Source organism: Dermacentor albipictus, chromosome 4 (genome assembly GCF_038994185.2).
Source record: "Dermacentor albipictus isolate Rhodes 1998 colony chromosome 4, USDA_Dalb.pri_finalv2, whole genome shotgun sequence".
NCBI lineage: Eukaryota > Metazoa > Arthropoda > Arachnida > Ixodida > Ixodidae > Dermacentor > Dermacentor albipictus.
Genome location: NC_091824.1, coordinates 684,612 through 706,268, shown reverse-complemented (window position 1 = coordinate 706,268; position 21,657 = coordinate 684,612). Strand labels below are relative to the sequence as shown.

Genomic DNA, 21,657 nt, shown 5'->3' with positions numbered 1-21,657 from the left:
CTCATCAGATGTTCGACGATCGCCGACCGTGTTCGCCGCTATCGTTGTGCTATAGGTGTAGCCTGTTTTTGTGGGCACAGGTTGGCACAATAAAAGTTAGTTTTGGTTTTCACATTATTGCTACTGTGTTCATCAACGTCGCCGCCACGTGACGATATCTTCAACACTAAGGTCCCCTTCCTGTGTTAAAGCCGAATACCTGTTCTGTTGCTTGATCCGGAATTCCTATATTTTTCCTCTTACCGCTAACTCAGTAATGGGCTTCTCATGTACCAGTTGCTTCCGTTCCCTCCTCAAGTCTAGGCTAATTCGAGTTCTTACCATTCTATGGTCACTGCAGCGCACTTTCCCGAGCACGTCCACATATTGTATGATGCCAGGGTTAGCGCAGAGTATAAAGTCAATTTCATTTCTAGTCTCGCCATTCGGGCTTCTCCACGTCCACTTTAGGCTATCCCGCTTGCGGAAGGAGGTATTCATTATCCGTATATTATTCTGTTCTGCAAACTCTACTAATAACTCTCCCCTGCTATTCCTAGAGCCTATGCCATATTCCCCCTGGCATTGAAGTCGCCCATCATTATAGTGTATTTTTTTTTGACAAGAACAAGTATACCTACGAAATCTAAGCACCAACTTGCCCAAGAAGAAGTCATTTTGAAGTGTCGTCATTAGCTTCACCCTAATTAACACCAAAGATCGTGGCTTCGACTCCCACCAAAGGTCTTGAAGTGCCTTAACTATCTTAATATAACTCGTAGCGGCGCAACTTGCAGTGTCCGCGTCACGAATTTGTGAGAGGCGGCGTGAAGAGGTAGCCGACCAGACGCGGTGCAGCCGCGGGATCTCGGGTGCGGTCGCTCAGGTTGAGCGCGCTTCCATTCTCACGCACGTGCGGCCTGCCTTGTAGGCGAGACACTCGTGGCGCTACAAGCTGCATCCTGATTAACTTCGCTTCATTCACGTCAAAAGTCGTCATTCGGCTCGAGAATGGACGTGGGTAGGACCGTCATTGGTGACACCTATAATTTTGGTGTCATTGAAATTTGGTCTCACCAAAGGTCGAGGGTTCGAGTGCCTTAACTCTATCCTATTTAACTGTGCCTTAATAAACTTCACCCTCAATCCCACCAAATGTCTTGACTTCGACGTCCATCAATTTTGGTACAATTGAATTTTTGGTACAACGGAATTGAAATTTTTCGACAACGCCGGACATAGAATTTTTCGACCCATGAGCCACTTAAAGCTTTTGCCTTAATAAGCTCAAATGCGAGACGGGGCAATGACGTAGACAAGGGACAAAAATTAATTTCTTCGTTTGATAGAGCAATCGAACACGCACGTAGTGCCTAACTTGGACATTTCCACGGCCTTGTGTCAGCTGGTCCCGACAGCGTTTCAGAACTTCACATCTTCGAAACTCAGGCACGCATTCGCAGTCATGGCAACTTAGCCGAAGTGACCAGATGGCGTCGAAGGAACACTATAGGCATGCTTCAGGACACCATAACTTCCTGCCTGTCCTGTTTTTTTACCCCCTCAAATTTCTTTTGTTCCTTCTGAAGAGCTGAAGATGCATCAGTTATAGACTTGTTCCCTTAACCGCCGATTAAACATCGGCTAAGGCCTCTTTGGTCAACATAACGCTTGCGGCATGACAGAGAGAGGCGCATGTCTGTTGGTCAGATGTTCCGTCTTGTTTCGCTGTTATAAAACCCCAACTATGTCACAGCAACTTGTCCAAGTTACCACTTGATAGGTATTTACTTGAAAAAAAAAACACAATTTTTCTATAAAGTGAGGGACGAAATTGCCACACTGCCAATCTCGTGGGTGCAGGCCTGGCCATAAAACCTCGCTACTCTAGTCGCACATCATTTCCTCTGCTCTGAGAGTTCCAAAGTAGCGACCCCTGAGTTTTTCAGGCAGGGCGCACTCCGAGTACGTCCAGCTCTCCTCGTACTCCACCAGGAATCTTAGGTGGCAGTCACACCGAAGCGGGTTTCCTGCAAGCAGCATGGTAAGCAAGGTAAATGTAACGAAATAATTAAAGTTCAAAGGCGTTTCATGAAAAGGGAAAGGGTATCCACGCGTAAATAACCCGAGAGTGACAAAAAGCATGCGCAATTATCACACGAAGGTGGATCGGTAGTTAAAAAATTCGTTTGAACCCAGGGATCCAACTACGTGCTAGTGCCATTCTGGTGCGGCTGTTCTACCAACCAAGCAGACGAAAGCTCTACGCATTATTGACCAACAACGTAGTACGGCGAATACATTTTTGCAACTAGAAGCGCTTAAAAAATTTTATTTGCGTGTCTGCATAGTTTTCTGAAAAGAGCTTAACTCACAAACTTTATATTTTAAGAAAATGGGATACTATTAGAGGAAATATGTAAGCAAAGCTTGTGTAACAATTAGCGGTTAGATTAAACTTGCTCAACCGTTGTTTTCGGCTCGTTTGAACGTGGTAAATGAAGCACTTTAAAAGTTGTGTCCCTTTGGTGACACGACTAAAGGTAGCAGAGATTTCGTATTTTACCAAGGAAGACCAGTTATACGGGTGATGCGTACTAAAAGTTTCAGGTATGTAGGTTTATTATGCAGTTCTCTTAAATTTTATGCCTGGTACGTGGCATGTATTTTCTTTTCTCCAGTCTCCTCAGTGAACTATGAGAGGCGCGGTGTTAATATTGTGTTGAAGGAGGAAGCATGTTTGGAGTCACGAAAGGTATTTGTTTAATGTGCGTAGGTCAGTCACAGCCATTGTTCAAAGTTACTTATTAATGCCTTCCAGTGTGTCATACTACTTTTTTTCCCGAATGCTGCTTACAGTCCTACAGCAACTCTTCAAGACGCCATTCTAAATTCAGTCAAGGTCACATTCTAATTGTAATGTGTGGCGAAAATTTCACGTTCCTGGTTAAAGTAGAACCGCAGCAAATAAGTTGTGGACTCTCGTTTTTCCCCGTTTTTATGTTTCATAAAATGTGCCAGCTGGTTTTCCGCTGTTCCTGCTGAACAAGGCAAGACCTCTTTTTACATTTAGCGAAAATCAGCGTGTTGTTAAGAACAATGTGTAGAGAAAGAAGTGTGTAGGGTAAATGCAGCCTTTGTACTAAATTACGCGTGCAAGTGCTAGGAGGCATCACGAACATATTTTGTGTGTGGCGCTAAATTTAGTCTGCTGCCTTGGCCTAACTACACACGCCACCAACGTCAAAGTTGGAGAATGCAAGGGGAATGTTGCAATACAAAGGTTTCTACGGTGAACTCCGGTAACCTTGGTGAAGTGTACTAGACGCCTTGCTCATATCTGGCATAATGAGAAAAACGAACTCCAGCTTCAAAGTGTCTAGAGCAATTGAGGCCTTCGGAATAAATTACGTCTGCAACTGTGTGAGTGTATTTTATATGTGGCGCGAAACTGAGCACGCTGCCTTGGCGTAAATATGAAAACCACATAAATCAAACTTAGCCAAGTGAGGATGTCTGCTATGTGTGCGATGTTAAATAGGTGTGGGTCAAATACACCCGTTGCAAAAGTATTCCTGAACAAGTGTTTGACAGTGTCATGTTGACATTTTTACCTAGGCTTTGCAATGTACCGAGATAAGTGAGTACTACAGAACCTTTAGATTCAGTAGAATGGGCGCCATCTGAAGCTGAATGTGTCGAGACATTTTTGAGTTTCTTGTTTATTTAGGAGGATTACAAATAATTCTTTAACCCTAGTTTTTTTTCCATGCGTTAATTACATGACCTTCATGCAGTTTAGTCTGTGAATTAAACGAGGCATCCTGTTTATATTCGGTGTATGCAAGGACTGGATGATAGGACATGTGGAGGTAAATTTCAAAGCAGGTAGGTTATTGGTGGTCATTGCAATTAATTGCAATGACCTAATTAAATGACCTTGCAACCTAAGCTGGACAGAGCACATGAATAAGGTACGCACTAAGGTTGCACGATCTGTTGGCTTGCTACAACGGATCTGATGCTTCGTGCCTATCAGGCTTCTCATACAATTGTACTTTTCGTTTGTGTACTAGTATCTTAGCTACTGCCTCTTAGTATAGGGAAACGGTAATAAAACGGATATAGAAAAATTGGCAGTACTGAAACGGCGAACTGTTCGGTTGCTGAACTTCTGAAAACAATACATAGGATCTTCTATACTAATGATGCGCTACAACATTCCTAATATTAGAGACTCTCACAAAACAAAGATCTGCATACGGCTGTTTAAAGAGATCTCCAGCAACAGGGAACTGTATTCAACTCGTTACCTGAGTAGAGACACAGGATGCAACGTACGTCACACACCAATAGTAATAAAGAAATCAAGGACAAAATATGGCACGCAAACGTTGAATATGAAACCATGTGTTTATGTAATACGTACCCTAACATTGTTGACGAAGCTGTTTGACGAAGCGTGTTTAACGAATGTTAATAGAGTTTCTTTGTTTAATGTCAATAGTAATGTTATTAATGTTATATTCTGAACATATAACTTTTGTTTATACCAGAATGTTCTTACTTTTTTGTGTGCTGCATTTATTTAGTTACTTGCTATTTGGCAAACGGTTGATACTTTTCAATGTGCTTAAAATTTTGCGGTAAATGGTTTTGAAGTCTTTTGTCTTATGAGTTGTACTTTGTTTTATCAGTAGACTGCTACTTCTGCTGCTACAGCGAGGTAAAGGCCTTAGTCAGGAGGATTACGCCCTCCTTTTACCTTACGTTGCGGCCAAAACCTTGTATTTGTTTTGCCCAAATAAATGAAATGAAATTACGAAAGTATGCGCTCTTGAGCGCCGTGAGTGTTCCTTACGAGCGACGCGCGATTGCCTCGTTAATTTGGCAATAGCACAAATGCCACCAAAATCAAGCTGAGCGAGAACTGCAGAAACGCTACGGCATTTATCTGTGTGACGTAAAATGCGCGTGGGTTAACTGCAGTGGTTAGAAAAAAAGTCTAATCCATTATTAAAAAGTGTCGCAGAACTGTTTTGAGGTATGTTTGCCGATGCCTTAAAGTAGGTTAACCAAGTTTATAATTTGTGGGAATGAGGACCATATTAAGTGCATTGTGTGGCAATAGTTTAGCGTTCCTGACTAGAAATTTGGCAAGTAATTGCAGAACCCTCGTGCATTTATAGTATTTCTTTATGCCTGTGGAAGGCGCGTAGTAAATTTCTCCAGTGTCCATGGAAAAAAATGGCTGTGGCTTAGCTAAGGTTAAGCCCAGGATGCGAAGCATACTAGCCTTTATTTTAGTTGTTGAACCACTGTTTAGCCTGGTGAACTGCTGTTCCTTGGCTATATTTGGTTCGGCTAGACGAAGAAACAACTCATGCGTTACCCTGATTCGCCTTCAAGAGTGGAACGCGACAGCGTTCCCGTCGACCCGCCAGCGACTACGCGCCCCGCATTGGACGCGGTGAGCGTCGAGCAACGCAGCGTTCGGCGCGGCAACGAAATGTGCGCCTGAGCAAGCGTCGCACGCCTGAGCCTTAGAAACAGCTCGTTTCTAAGGCAACACCGCATTCACTAGAGGCGCTTTTGTACCGCTTTGAAGCATCGTACTCGTGGCTCAGTGGTAGCGTCTCCGTCCCACACTCCGGAGACCCTGGTTCGATTCCCACCCAGCCCGTCTTGCAAGAGTTGAGCCAAAGCCACTTCTCCTCTGTCGTGACGTCACGGTGTCACGTGGTTTCATGGCGACACCGCCGCGCCTGAGGAGCTGGGTTGAGCCCTCGTAATATGCTTCGCATAAAATATAGTTTTATAAGTCTCCTATAAATCTTCTTATAGAGCTTCTTTACATTTCTTGGAAATTTTGAGCAGCTAAGTTAAAAGTGTGTTCAAAATGTGTCGCCTAGAGTGGCCATTGCTGTGAAATCGGTATGGAAGCGATGCCGACCGTTGTATTTGTGTTTCTCGAAAAAAAAGCAGAATTTATTCCGCTGTCCAGAAAAATGGAAAACCAACCGAGGTCAAATTTAGCAACAATGGGGGTGGCGAGAGGGAGTTTGACCCTAGGGCCATTGTTTTCGGAACGTAAAACGTCCGTTGTGAAAAATTCCTTAAAGGTTGGAGAGCATTATATACGGCCAATGGCTTGAAACATACAAGTAATAAGTTATATAGGCGCAGCATATCAAGCTATGTGATCAATTTGAAATCCACTGATAGGCTATAGCCACTGCTTGAAAGAAACAGCTTCGCTGAAAATTGGGTTGTGATTCTGCAAGGTAGCACAAGCCTGCAGCATTGCTTTTTTCAGATGTTATCGCTTCTCTGCCAAGAAACTATGCGCTCTCTTGGCGCTTTCCCAATCTACTCGTACTGGCGAGAACAGTGGGCCTTCCTCAGCTTCTTATGGCTGTATGCATGTATGGAGAACGCGCACAATGATATAAAATCTCTGCATTTTCCGCCATAAGCAGAAGGACATAATGCCAACATGCGAGTAATTGAAGGGGAGCAGTAAGTGCTCCATTCTTAATACCTTCAACGGCGATTGACAATGAGCAGCGCGTAGACATATTACATCCCAACATAACGGCGCCATACGATCACGTGCAGCTGCAGATACGGTTTCAAGGTGTAAAGCCCAACCCGGAATTGAGACATACTAACTGGCGCTAAGAATACATAGGACGAGAGCAAGAAAGACACGATGCCGTCTCGGAGTCCCTGCATTTCCGCACTCTCCGTGAGCCAGCCCAATAGTGGGCTTACGCTGAATCTTGGCCGTTAATTCGGATGCGTAGCAATTTCTACACAGATGTTTATGCGCATAATTTATTTTAATTCAGGTCAGGCTGTGCTTGGTGGTTTACAGCTGCTTTCTGTGTAGTGAGGCTCTTCTACAAGGTGGACAGTTGTGGAGTCTGTTGATCTCATGTTTATATGTTCACCTTGAACTTCGCAGGAACGTTGACTTCATTGCCTGCACCGATAAAATTCAGCAGACGTAAACATTATTATGAGTGCCATAAATAGGCGACTTGCTTTACCTCATTCTCTCGCCTTAAGCTTCGCGCTATTGCCATAATTTATTCATTCATTTATTTATTTATTTACATACCTACAGCGCCCTATGTTGGGCATTAGAGTAGGGGGAAGGAATTTACAAATGATGAATGTAATACATGATGCAACACAATATTAATGTTGAAAAATGCAGTACTTAATAGAACATTACACCTAAGGTTATTATGAAATACAATATACATACAATTTAGTACATAGTGCAACGCAATAATAATAATAATAATAATAATAATAATAATAATAATAATAATAATAATAATAATAATAATAATAATAATAATAATAATAATAATAATAATAATAATAATAATAATGTAATGACAAAAGAACAGCGATTAAGGCAGAAAGCCGCGGACAGGAAAGGTTAATCTCCTTTTCTTTCCGAAGCAAAACACATTTTTGAACTAAACATATAAATGTTTCGACAACAAATTCTCAAACACAGATGGCGTTGCTGTAACAATTTCAGGCGGCAGTTTATTCCAATCATGTACAGTTTTTGGAAAGAAGAAATGCTTATATAAATTGATAGGGCATTTGTACTCTTGTACTTTTAGCGGATGATCTGTTCCGGGTGATATGTAACTTGGGTTCTTCATGTATGTGTCCCTGCACAAACCAGTCTTGCCCGTGTAAATATTAAAGAAAAGTTTAAGTCGCAAATATTTCCGTTGGTACTTGAGAAGTGGCTCTCCAGAAATTACGTTTTAGAAAATTTAACATACGTCTAACCTTAGACGCCACGCTCTCTATATGGTCATTCCAAGAAAGATTATTTTTAAAGACAACGCCTAAGTACTCGTAACTACTTACCTCGATCAATGGTTCAGTGTTTAGAAAGTAATTTTTAGCAAGCGGTACCCTCTTACCGGTGGTACACCGTCCGGTTTGACCAATATAAACCTGTTGGCAACTTAGGGGTATCTCATATAAGACATTACTTTTGCAAGCCGTGTACTGTGCTGCATGTTTCTTAGAGCATCGTTCGGGTTTTGTCTTTGTCTAGCATAGGGCAACACGCTGCCTTCTACCAGTCAGGTACGCCTCGAGCCATTTCATCAGTGATGCTGGAATTTTGATGGCAGACAATTTTGTCAGTAGAAGGTAATGTGCAACAGAGTCAAAAGCTTTCTGAAAATCCAGAAATACGCAGTCAACCTGGTGTCCGTTATTTATTCATGATGCGATATCATGGATGAATTCGATTAGCTGAGTGTCATACGAGAAGCGCCGGCGAAACCCATGTTGCATGGGGCAAAAGAATCCGATGCTCTGTAAGTGACTCATTAAGTTGGTATATATTATATGCTCTAGTAGCTTACATGAGACGCTAATTAGTGAAATAGGTCTGACATTTTTTTGTCATTGTCTTGTAGCCATCCTTTAAATACAGGTACTACGTTACCAATGTTCCAATCTATAGGCAGGGATCCCTCTTCGATGGATGCTTGAAAAAGAATTACTAGAAATGGGGTGACGGATGCAGCACAGTTCATTAAGACATAGTTTGGAATGTGATCAGTACCAAATGCGGAACTAACTTAAACGTTCTTGAGCAGTGAAGCAACTCCCTGTTCTGTTATTTCTATGTTTTCCATTTGTTCGAAGTCGGTAGGAATTGGTAAGTCTTTCACAATAGCAGCAGTGCCGGAAAATATTGATTGGAAGTAGTGATTAAAGCGCTCAGTATTGCTGGTTACGTCATCACCATAATTTACGTCATCTATAGCATCACGCACAGCTACTTTATTGTTCCTTTTACTTTTGACGTACTTCCAGAGATCTTTCGGATTAGATTTTATTTTGTCACCTAATGTGCGCAGGTATGTAGCCTCAGCTTTCCTCATTTCTTTGTTTATAGTCTTGCTTAGGTCATTCATATTAAGATACTTGTCGGAACCTGGGCATGCGCAATATTTGCGATATTGACGCGTGTACTTGTCGTTATCGGGCGACACGTTTTACCGCCCAACAAATGTTATCGCACAGCGCAGTACGCGTCTGCATGTGTCGGAAGTTTCTGGAATGTTATCGATGGTTCCATCCGCTGTCTGTGACAGAACCTTGTGTAATCTGATTGTATGTGTGCGCGACGCGATTAATGTAGAACTTTGTGGAAGGCACGTGGGTCCCAGCGATTAGTCTGGAAAATTCGACGACTGATGTATAAAAGCCGACGCGCTTGATACGCTGATCAGATTTTCGACGATCGCCGAGTGTATTGCTTTGAGGGCACGACGATCGCCGAGTGTAGCCTGCTTTCGAGGGCACAAGTTCGCCCAATAAAACGCTAGTTTCGTTAATCACAGTTTTGCTGCCTTCTTCACCGTCACTACCACGTGACGATATAATCGGTGCCTTCTGTTAAGAATTGTTCGAAGGTTGCGGTTCATCCATAGCTTATCAGTTTGCCGTTGGGAAGATACGATGCGTGATGGGACGTGAATTTGAACTGATGACAATAGCTTAGCTTTAAACAAACACCATGCAGAATTGAATGAATGTGTGGTTTTTATTGGCGCAAGGGCTAGGTATGGCCAAAGAGCGCCAAGCCAGTGTTGATGAATTCGCAGTGTAGTTATGAGTTCAATGAGGTTGATGTGACGTGGCTGTAAAAGGGCCTTAAATATAGTCGCTCTAGAGTGCGTAAAATCTATTTGTTATAAGACTATGTCGATGATAATGACATGTTCTATGAGCAATAAAATCCATCGTGAGAGAATGATGCATTATAAAAGATATGTGAGATGGTAAACTGACCTGGAGCACTACTGCCTCGCCAGAGCCCTTGAAACACAAGGGCCTAGAGGCATGTGCTATACAGTATGACTATCATAGCGGCATCCTCTCAAGAGAGGAAGCGCTACGAATGTATGGGACTAATAACGTGTAGGACTAAGTGTAGTCCTACACTTAGTATTACTAATAGTCCTACTAATAATACTAATACTTAGTATTACTAATAGTCCTAGTAGTCCTACACTAGTATGGGACTAATAACGTGTAGGAATAACGTGTAGGACGTGTAGGAATGTATGGGTCTAATAACGTGTATAATTATGCGGTTCTGGACCGAGAAACATTACAGGATGAAGGTGAATATGTTGACGGAATGCTAAGGAAAAATGACTCCTTCTCTCAGATTCGGTTTTTCGACACTGCAGGAGGACGTGGAGCACGGTCAGCCTCTCCCCGCATCTTCCACAGGCTGGAGGGTCACTTCCAGTGAGTAAAAAGTTATGGGTGCCAAATGTGTGTCCTATTCTAAGACGACAGAATAGGACATCTGTCCGGCGTGATATTATTGCAGAAGGCCAGAACCCTAATTGTGGCTTTATTACGTGCAGCTTACTTGTTTCCCTGTCCCACAAGCATTGCCAGTAGTTTCGCAGTTTCCTGCGCAAGAAGTGCCTCAGATCTGTGACAGGGACTGCAGCGGTAGGATGAACAGAATATGATGCAATTGATGTGGCCATCTGGTCCGCCAGAACGTTACCTTCGATGCCCCTATTACCCGGCACCCAGCATATGATGACATGCTGGTTACATATGTACGCTTTACATAGGACGGAATATAGTTTATTGATTACTGGATTTTTGTGCTTTACAAAATGACATCAAAGCCTTCACAGCACTTAGGGATTCCGTATATATAACAGATTTCTTGAGTTTTGCTTTCCTTACATGCTTTAAAGCCGACAATAGTGCGTAGGCCTCAGCCGTAAAGATGCTTGTTTCCGGATGCAGTACGTCGGATTCCGATGAGGATGGGCCGACGGCTGCATAGGACACCCCCTCGCGTGACTTCGATGCGTCTGTGTAGAACTCCGTGCAGGAGTGTTTGTATTGGAGTTCCCAGAAATGCATTTGGATTTCAATCTCTGGAGCGTGTTTTGTAACTTGCATGAAAGATATATCGCATTGTATCATCTGCCACTCCCAAGGAGGCAGCAGCTTAGCTGGAGGCATTAGGCGATGTTTAAGGATTGGGACATCCTATCAACACTAAGCTCCCTCACACGAAGTGAAAAGGAATGTCTTACAGAGGAAACATTATGAAAGAGTGCATCATATGTCATATCGTTAAGGGTATTAAAACACGGATGTTGAGGATTAGAGTGGACTTTCAGGAAATATGTTTGGCTGATGCATGTTCTCTGGATATGGAGTGACCACTCATTTGATTCTACATACAAACTTTCGATGGGACTTGTTCTGAAAGCGGCAGTGGCTAGTCGGATTCCTAAATGGTCAACCGGATCTAGTCTCTTCAGCGCGCTCGGGGTGCAGAAATATAAATCACGGCACCGTCGTCCAATCGTGATCGAATGAGGCTTTTGTGAAGATTCATCAAACATTTTCTGTCGCTGCCCCATCTTAATAATAATAATATTTGGGATTTTACGTGCCAAAACCACTTTCTGATTATGAGGCACGCCGTAGTGGAGGACTCCGGAAATTTTGATCACCTGGGGTTCTTTAACGTGCACCTAAATCTAAGCACACGGGTGTTTTCGCATTTCGCCCCCATCGAAATGCGGCCGCCGTGGCCGGGATTCGATCCCGCGACCTCGTGCTCAGCAGCCCAACACCATAGCCACTGAGCAACCACGGCGGGTGCTGCCCCATGTTGTATGGGATAAAATTTTCAGTAAGTTCATTGTTTTTAAGCAGTTCTCCTTGAGATACTTTATGTGTGGAATAAATGTTAGTTTACAGTCAAGTATGATACCTAAGAGCTTGTGCTCTTTGTTCACAGGGACTTGCTGGTCATACATATCGATAGGGGGGTCTGCAACGAGCCCTATCTCTCTTGTGAAAAGCACACAAGAACTTTTGTTCGGGTTCACTTTAAATCCGTTTTCGTCTGCGCATTTACATACTTTGTTCAAGCCCTGTTGTGCTTGCCTCTCACCCACTGCAAGGTTGCAGGATTTGAAACCTATTTGCATATCATCTACGTAAACAGAATAACAACTGGCGGTAACGAAGCACGAAGGGTGTTCATTTTCACTTTGAAACTTATGGTGCGCAACAAACAGGGACGAAGAATAGAAGAAACACCATAAGTTTCACCATAAGTTTCAAGATGAATTTGTTCCAACTAGGCCGACTCGCAGTCTTGCTTCATTTTCACGATAGAGAGCGTGCAGCTAAGCACACCTCCTTGAAGTACACCATTCTCTTGTATAAAAGGTCCAGACAATACATTGCCGATTTTCACGCGGGAGATACGTTTGGACAGATAGCTTTCTATTATGTTTAGCATATTTCTACGGATGCCCATCCCCGACAAGTCTCGCAAGATCCCGTATCGCCACGTCGTGTCGTACGCGTTCTCCATATCGAGGAATATCGATAAGAAGAACTGTTTATGTACAAATGCATCGCGGATATTTCCTTCAAAGCGTACAAGATGATCAGTTGTGGACCGCCCTTCTCTGAAGCCACACTGATGGGGATCAAGCATATTGTTCAGTTCAAGGAAATGTATTAGTCTACGATTAATCATTTTTTAAAAAATAGTTTACACAGACAACTTGTAAGAGCTATCGGGCGATAACTTGCCGCCAAGGAAGGGTCTTTACCCAGCTTCAAGACGGGGATAACAATAGCTTCCTTCCATTAGGATGGGAGGTATCCGGCAGCCCAGATAGAGTTGAAAAGTGCCAGAGGTGTCATTTGTGTGTCTTCGTGTAAGTTCTTAATCATGTCATAGATGATTCTATCAGCTCCCGGTGCAGAGCTTCTACATGTGCTCAATGCAGCTTTAAGCTCGGCAACATTAAAAGGACGTTTATATGGTTCATCCGGACGGCATTTACGATCAAATGTCTTAAGTTCAGCTAAGTGTTTATATTTGAGGAATGATTTTGTGTAATGTGTGGCGCTTGATACATGTTCGAAGTTTCCGCCCAGAGCGTTCGCCTGGTCCTCCAAGGCAGTCCCTTGGTCGTCCACTAAGGGCAGAGGGTGGATTTGTTGCCCCTTTATCTTTCTTACGCCATTCTATACTTTGAACTCTTGGGTATAGGAAGTGATGCCCGAGAGAAACCGCTCCCAGCTAGCCCTCCTTGCCTGTCTCCGTGTGCGCCTTGCTTGTGACTTTGCCAGTTTAAATTCTATGAGGTTTTCTGCAGTCGGGGAACGACGCAGCAAACCCCACGCTTTGTTTTGTTTCTTTCGGGCCAGTCTGCACTGTTCATTCCACCAGGAAAACCGTCTTTTAAAGAGAGACCTTGTGTTTGGGGAATGAACTTTTCAGCTGCGTCGATTATAAAATAAGTAAAATATGCTACTGCATTGTCTATGTTAACATCAGAGATAAGATCTCGTGAAAAGTAAGTTGCTTGCTTAAAATCATTCCATTCGGCGGATGCTAGTTTCCACCGGGGTGTATGTAGGGGGCATTCATGTTGAGGCATTGAATTTAACATTACAGGAAAGTGGTCACTTCCCTATGCATTTTTTATTACATGCCATGCAAGTCTGGGAAAATTGAAGCCGAGCCACTAGACAGGTCTGTTGATGAATATTATTTATTATGAATATTATAATAAGTTTGGTCCTTTTTGTTGAAGAGGCATGCACCGGAGTTCACAAGAAAGTTTTCAATGAAATGACCTCTCGCATCACATCGCTAGTCTCCCCACATCGTGTGGGAGGCATTAAAATCGCCTGCGATTATGTAAGTGTCCGGAAGCTGGTCAATTAGGTTGTAAAAATCACTTCTTTCCAGATGAAAATTAGGGTGTATGTAGCAACATACAGTGATCAATTTATTAAAAAGAATTGCCCGAATTGGCACTGCCTCAAGGGGCGTCTGAAGGGCGACATGGTGACAAGCTACGGACTTGTCTACAACTATTGCTACACCGCCAGACGAGGTATTCGCCTCGTTGCGGTCTTTACTGTAGATGGCGCACTGACAAAGAAAGTTTGTTTGTGTGCATTTAAGATGTGTCTCCTGAACACACAGCACCTTTGGGTTATGTTTGTGTAAGGGTTCTTTAATGTCATCGAGGTTGTCGATAAGACCTCTAACGTTCCAGTGTATTATTTGTGTAGCCATATTGTTCGTGTTTTTATGCTGTGTGTCAAGAGAGTCAAGTTAGAGAAATGACTTACGGAGCCTTTTCAGGCCCCGTGATCATGGTACGGGTTTTGTCTTTCTTGGAGCGGTCGCCAGGCTCGCGCTGCTCCCGAGGCGCTAGATGCGCCTTCTGGCTCGGGGTTGTGTCCATCGACTCTTGGGAGCCGCTGGACTTCCGCTCACACGAGTGAGGGGTTTTCGTCGTAGGCCTTGCCTCGAAAAGCAGGGCCTTGGAGGCCACCAACCCAGAGGTCGATGGGCCCTCCTTCAGGGACGGCGCAGCAGCGCTGGCTGCTGACGCCAGGGGTGCTGGTGGCAAGGCCGCAACCACACTCGTTGTGGGCTAGGCCGGAGCCGGAGTCTGCTGCGACGTTGCCCCCTTGCGCGCCGCACCAGCATACCCTGAGGTATGGAAAAAAAAAACACGTGTCCGCGCTTCTTGAAATGAGATGTTTTCTTTGATTCTGATTGTGATTATGTATTTTTTTCCATGTAGGGCAAGTTCTAGAGTATGCTGGGTGTCCACCATCCCAGTTGGGACAGTGGAGTGTGCCATTACAGTTTGATTCGGGTTCGTGTTCGCCACACTTTGCACAGGTTAGTCGGCCACGGCAGCTTTGCGAACCATGGCCATATCTTTTACACTTGAAGCATGTTCGGGGGTTTGGGATGTAAGGCCTGAATCTAATTTTAGTATATACCGTTTCTGGAGCTTCTGGTAGCACGCTCGATACAAATGTAAGGATGAGATGCTTAGTAGGAATATCTTGGTTGTCTCGCTTGATCTTTATTCTTTGAACTTGGATAACATTGTGTTCTTTCCAGCCCTCCAGGAGCTGTTCCTCGCTTAGGCTCAATAGATATTCATCAGAGATGACTCCTTTGCACGTGCTCAATGATCGGTGGGGAGTAACGGTGATTGCCATATTACGGAATGCTAGGAGGTTAGAGATCATCATACCTTGCTGGTGAAGCAGCGTACTGACACGGACACAGTGAAGACAAACAGGACAAAGACGACACTCGCTGCACTCGCAACTATTTTGATCAAGGCAGAAAGCTGGGCTAGTTGGTGTGTCATCAGTATTCAAAAGACTAGCGCAAAATAGCAGGGACAAAGACAGAAAAGACGACAGGACGAGCGCTAATCAAACTATTTTGATTAGAGGGTTTAGAGATTAGAGAGATTGCCATGCTGTTGAGTGTCGCGGACCTCAAGAAGAAGGTCGCTACTGCTCATTTTTTCACTTTGTAGCCAGCACCTAGTGTGTCGGTAAGGCATTTAGCTACGATGAAAGGTGAGATAGTTCTGTCTTTTCATGATCTTGACTGTGTATCACATGAAAGCGGGGGAAAGTTTCTTTGCGCTGGCTGAATAGCTGAAAAGTTTCTTCGGTGCGTCCTCTTTTTGAAAGAGGACGATAGGAAAGGGGGGGGGGGGATGACGTCTTAGCCCTGCAGAATAATTTCATTTCGGCAGCTACGCCAGCCGTCCACCACCGAGCCCAACAAAGGGACGCCACGAGTCCGGGAGGAAACGCAGACGCCAGCTGTACGTAGCCACTATAACCCAATATAAAATATCCAAGGTTGGATACATACACCAGGTTAACCCTTCAAATCATATTGACCGCAAAAAAGACGGGGACAGAGGAAGAAAACACATAAACAGCACAGGTACCGCCTGTGCTGTTTATGTGTTTTCTTCCTCTGTCCCCGTCTTTTTTGCGGTCAATATGATTTGCAGTAAATACCAGCTAGGCCAAACTGAAGTTCTTCTGAAGGTTAACCCTTGCCGACTAGAAATTGGGAAGTGAGAAGAAGTGATAAGAAGACAGGAAAGAAGAAATAGCGAGAGGGAAAACGAAAGATTGAATAGAGGGACAGGAAAAAGTGGCTGCCGATTTCCTTCAGGTGGGTCAGTCTGGAGGTGCCGTCTATGCGAAGCAGAGGTCAAAGCGGTGTGTTGCCTCCGCCGGGGGCCTTAAAGGTCCAAGCACCCAGCATCGGTCAACCTCCAGGCCTGGAGGTTGAGCCAGCATCGGCTCAACCTCCAGCCGTGTTCGGCTGCACGAGGGAGGGTCCAACCCTAGTGTGCTCGGGTACCGGGTGTCACAACACACCAAACGCCTGCTGACGCAGACGCCCCTGCGGGGACCAGGCAGAATAACTGTCGATGTTTGAGGTGTGTCGAAGAAATTCAGGTAGAAAGCCCTCAAGTTCCAGAGATAGGGATGAGTAATCTGGTCTTAAATCCCACAAGTAACGCCGGAAGAAGAACGCCATGGGAGCTATGCAAAGGGGGAAGGCAGCTGGGGAAGATCAGGTAACAGCAGATTTGTTGAAGGATGGTGGGCAGATTGTTCTAGAAAAAACTGGCCACCCTGTATACGCAATGCTTCATGACCTCGAGCGTACCGGAATCTTGGAAAAACGCGAACATAATCCGAATCCATAAGAAAGGGACGCCAAAGACTTGAAAAATTATAGACAGATCAGCTTACTGTCCGTTGCCCACAAAGTATTTACTAAGGTAATTGAAAATAGAATCAGGAACATCTTTGACTTCCGTCAACCAAAGGACCAGGCAGGATTCCGTAAAGACTACTCAACAATAGACCATATTCACACTATCAATCAGGTGGTAGAGAAATGTGGGGAATATAACCAACCATTATATATAGCTGTCATTGATTACGAGAAAGCGTTTGATTCTGTCGAAACCTCAGCAGTCATGGATGCATTATGGTATCAGGGTGTAGACGAGTCGTATGTAAAAATACTGAAAGATATCTATAGCGGCTCCACAGCCACCGTAGTCCTCCATTAAGAAAGCAACAAAATCCCAATAAAGGAAGGCGTCAGGCAGGGAGATGCGATCTCTCCAATGCTATTCAGAACGTGTGTACAGGAGGTATTCAGAGACCTGGATTGGGAAGAATTGGGGATAATAGTTAATAGAGAATACCTTAGTAACTTGCGGTTTGCTGATGATATTGCCTTCATTATAAACTCGGCGAACCGATTGCAATGCATGCTGTCTGACCTGGAGAGGCAAAGCCGAAGGGTGGGTCTAAAAATTAATCTGCAGAAAACTAAAGTAATGTTTAACAGTCTCGGAAGAAAACAGCAGTTTACGATAGGTAGCGAGGCACTGGAAGTGATAAGGGAATACACCTACTTAGGACAGGTAGTGACCGCGGATCCAGACCTTGAGCCTGAAATAATCAGAAGAGTAAGAATGCGCAGGGGTGCTTTTGGCAGGCATTCTCAGATCCTGAACAGCAGGTTTCCATTATCCTTCAAGAGGAAAATATATAACAGCTGTGTCTTAGCAATACCCACGTACGGGGCAGAAACATGGAGGCTTACGAAAAGGGTTCTACTTAAATTGAGGACGACGCAACGAGCTATGGAAAGAAGAATGATAGGTGTAACGTTAAGGGATAAGAAAAGAGCAGATTGGGTGAGGGAACAAACGCGAGGTAATGATATCTTAGTTGAAATCTTGGAAGTTATTATCTTGGAAGATAACCGATGGTCATTAAGGGTTACGGACTGGATTCCCTTGGAATCCAGAAGCGTAGCAGGGGGCGGGAGAAAGTTAGGTGGGCGGATGAGATTAAGAAGTTTGCAGGGACAACATGGCCACAATTAGTACATGACCGGGGTAGTTGGAGAAGTATGGGAGAGGGCTTTGCGCTGCAGTGGGCGTAACCAGGCTGATGATGATGATGATGAATCTGCTTTATTACAAATGAACACCTTCCGTGGCGGTGGGCTTTTTCGGCGCATAGCTGTATACGTAAATTTTGCAGTAATGATTCCGTGGCCGCTTGTACCGGGAATTACGGTGACGCTGGACACAAGATCTCGATCGTTACTGAGAAACCGATCAGTTATGCTTTCATTAGCTGATTCTAACCTTCTTGAGCGTTCAACGAACTGGGACAGAGACTTGGCGTTTATCAGCTCGCAAAATGCTGTGGAAATAAGGGACGAGGAATTGTTCTGTGGTTGGAAGTTGTCCCACTTATTATTGGGAAAGTTAAAGTCGCCACCAAGAGTAATATATGTCGTGTTTAACGAGAGCATGATGTTATTCATTTGAAAGAAAGGCTGCAGTGACCTGCAATTTTGGGGGCCTGTTGAACGATCCCATTGCTACAGAGCATCACCTTACACCAGACCGTTTCACAAAGGCAGCTTTCTACGTCGATGGGAGTGCTGCTGAGACTGCTGTGGATCAAAACAAGGACACCACCACCGTGGCTGTTGCGGTCTTTTCTGTACAAAGTGTAGTCTGACGGAAATAGTTCGCCGTTGTAGGCTGGACTATCTAGCAATGACTCTGTGCCAATGACTACATGTGGTTTTGTCGATTCCAAAAAAGATTCAGTCATGTTTTTTTATTTTTTAAACTTCTACAATTCACGACAATGAAATTCAGGTTGTGAGCTGTCTTACGAGATGTAGCGAACTGTGACGGCTATCCGTCTAACTCGATTACATCATCAGAACCAGCATTATACTTGTAGTTCTTTTTACCTGTTTTGAGCTTATTGAAGATAAGTTTGAAGTCACTGCCACGCGATTTAGCAATCTGAAGCAACTTTTCGCGCTCAAACCAAACCTTCTTTGAGTAGTCTTCACTAATGCCAAATGGTGTTCCCTTTAGCCTCGAGGCAGCCTCAAGGACAAGTTGTCTTTTATTAAAGGATATAAATTGTACGTTCTAATAACGGTCTTTTCATGTGCTCAAAGTACCGCCCTATTCTATGTGCTGTCTCGATAGATTTTAGTTCGAGGGACACATTTAATTGCTCTGTACAGGACAGAATCTTTTCCTCTGATTCAGCCCATGTCTACTTCGCGGTGTCGGGACGGCCGAATAAAATCAAGTTGTTCCGGCGAGACCTATTTTCTAGGGACACATTTTGTGACACCCTTCCAGCATGACAGCAATTAAAGCGCCTCCTGCCACAAGCACTCAAACGATCTTTAATTTCAGAGCCTGCGAAACATGTGAACACTACTTTTTCTTACACAAAGCCCCAAGACTAGAGCAATCTATCTATTCACATCACCTGCACCTTTTCAGCAGCACCATTGCCTGCATCAGGACTAGCACCAAAATTCAGCTATTCAGAACGCCATGCTTGTATCACTACATTGCCGCACTTCATGTCTCTCTTTTGTATTTTTGATATGAATGAATTATAAAATATTGGAAATTAGCCATTTGGGCTCGCACCTACCAAAAAGGTACACGTAGGTTCCGTTTCGTCTCAGGGGAGCCAGACTTCGCTCGTCCAAGGTGGTAATTTTGTTGCGTCCTACATTGAGAAACTCGAGCACGGGCACCTCCTCACCAATATCCACTGGAAGACCAGTCAGGGCGTTCCTTCTGCGGAGAAGACGAGTTGGGCACCATTACTGGCGCAATAAAAACTGCGTAACTTTTCGACAGCTTGTGAAACGTACAACGAACTCAGCACACACAACGCGCTGGTAAGCTTTCAGTTTGCCGTGAAGGCTCTACAGCTGTAGCCTGCTCAAGACAGACGTCTCGCGGACGCAGGCCTCTCCAATCCTCTCTATGTGGAATGCCTAGCTCTTCAATTTCTTTTTTTAAATTGATGTTTCCCAGCTGATCAGATGCACGTATCCGAGAACGATGGTCTGCTTTCTTTACTGAGAAAGTTTTCGCGTACTTGTTGAGGAGCTGTCGCGCGACTGATTCAAACATATTTCCTATGAGTTAACTGTTATCCGTTCCCATGGTTTTGGATACGTTGTTTGGTAATTTTAACGTCAAAGTAATTTTTGCTGGGCTGCACCTAAAATCCTTTCCTTGGAAGTACGTCACGCAATCATCACCACGCAAATCCGCATGGTGACGACTGACACTTGACGGCAGCCGCGGAGCGCATCGCACACGTTTCTAAAGTGCTCTTCTGCAATTCCCAGGTTTTTCGCCACGGACCTACAAGCAAATACGGAGCGTACAACGCTTGAGGAACTACCACTCTGGTGTGCCAAACCACTCCGACATCGCCGGACCAGCGGCCTTTCTTCTTTGAAATTGACGCGGCAAGAAATTGGACACTGACGTGTGCATCCCCTGCTGGCATGGATCAACAATCATTTCGTGAGGCGTTTCCCATCACTTGACGGCAGCCGCGGAGCGCATCGCGCACGCTTCTAAACTGCTCTTCTGCAATTCCCAGGTTGGTTGCCTTAACTCCCCCTTTTTATTCTCTTTTTTTGCTCCGCTGCTGCCGTCGAAGTGCATCAAACGGTTGAACATTTCAACGTGTTTTGTGTCTCTTGAAGTGCCGTAGCCTTCTTCCTTTCTATAGTGCAAGACGTGCAAAACGGGCCGTTGTAGTGCTTGCCGAGTTTCGCTGGACGATGCTGACCGGTTCTGACCGGGTTCTCTGAGTGCGAGTTTGTTTTTCATGTAGGGGATTGTTCTGGAGTATCCGAAAAGGCGTTTAATAGCAAGAGCGAGACATTACCGAAAACGTGGAAATGCTCATTCTGTAAGCCTGTCGGTGGCAAGAGCCATGTTCCCGTTGCAAATCAAGCATCTGAAAACAACATCCTTGTTAAGGTGGCATAAATTGACCGCAAGCTAAGTTCTCTTCTCGAGCTTCCGGCACAAGTTTCATGCATGGAAAAATCTGTTCAGGTCTTGTCTGATCATTTCGACGCTACTCAACGGTGGCTGGATACTCATGAGAAAGACATGAAAGACGATAAGAACCGATTGGAGAAAATTGAGAACAGGGCGCATTTCAGCAGCTTTCACAGCCGGAATCTGATGTTGAGGATCTTGAGAGATGGAGCAGGTGATTAAATCTGGAAATTCAAGGTGTGACTGAGGATAACGGAGAAGACCTGTCGAGTAATGTAAATGGAGTCGCCGGAAGATTACAGGTTGCTTTGTTGTGCTGGCAAGATGTCGTAGCCCTATATAGGTTACCTGCAAAGCCCGGGATGCCGCGAGGAATAATCGTACGTTTTGCATGCCAGGAATTGGCCGATGCTTGGCTCGCGAATAATAATAATAATAATAATAATAATAATAATAATAATAATAATAATAATAATAATAATAATAATAATAATAATAATAATAATAATAATAATAATCCTGGTTACGCCCACTGCAGGGCAAAGGCCTCTCCCATACTTCTCGAACAACCTCGGTCATGCACTAATTGTGGCCACGTCGTCCCTGCAAACTTCTTGATCTCATCCGCCCACCTAACTTTCTGCCGCCCCCTGCTACGCTTCCCTTCCCTTGGAATCCAGTCCGTAACCCTTAATGACCATCGGTTATCTTCCCTCCTCATCACATGTCCTGCCCATGCCCATTTCTTCTTCTTGACTTCAATTAAGATGTCATTAACTCGCGTTTGTTCCCTCACCTAAGGAGAGAAGAAGAAGGCGCATAACCGGTGGGACGCGCTTCGCATCGGCTTCGCAGT

At 44.3% G+C, this 21,657-nt stretch overlaps 1 protein-coding gene across 13 annotated transcripts in view; it reads right to left on the bottom strand.

The window, feature by feature from the left end:
• The window catches only part of LOC135896267 (carboxypeptidase N subunit 2-like), a 217,762-nt gene that overhangs the window by 66,158 nt on the left and 129,947 nt on the right, over positions 1–21,657 (bottom strand). For 5 of the 13 annotated variants that reach the window (XR_011513792.1, XR_011513787.1, XR_011513791.1 and 2 more), the window contains 2 exons: positions 19,420–19,568; positions 1,749–2,009 (listed from right to left, as the gene is read on the bottom strand). The exons of 1 other annotated variant lie outside the window; for it this stretch is intronic. Coding sequence is in view for 6 of the 12 variants with exons in the window: in XM_070536771.1 (XP_070392872.1) it covers positions 1,867–2,009; positions 19,420–19,568 (292 nt within the window). In the remaining 6 variants the exon portion in view is untranslated. Of the gene's footprint in view, positions 1–1,748; positions 2,010–6,820; positions 6,965–13,873; positions 14,564–19,419; positions 19,569–21,657 lie in introns of those variants that run through there. 7 more of the 13 variants (XR_011513789.1, XM_065424624.1, XR_011513788.1 and 4 more) reach the window with 5 other exon arrangements.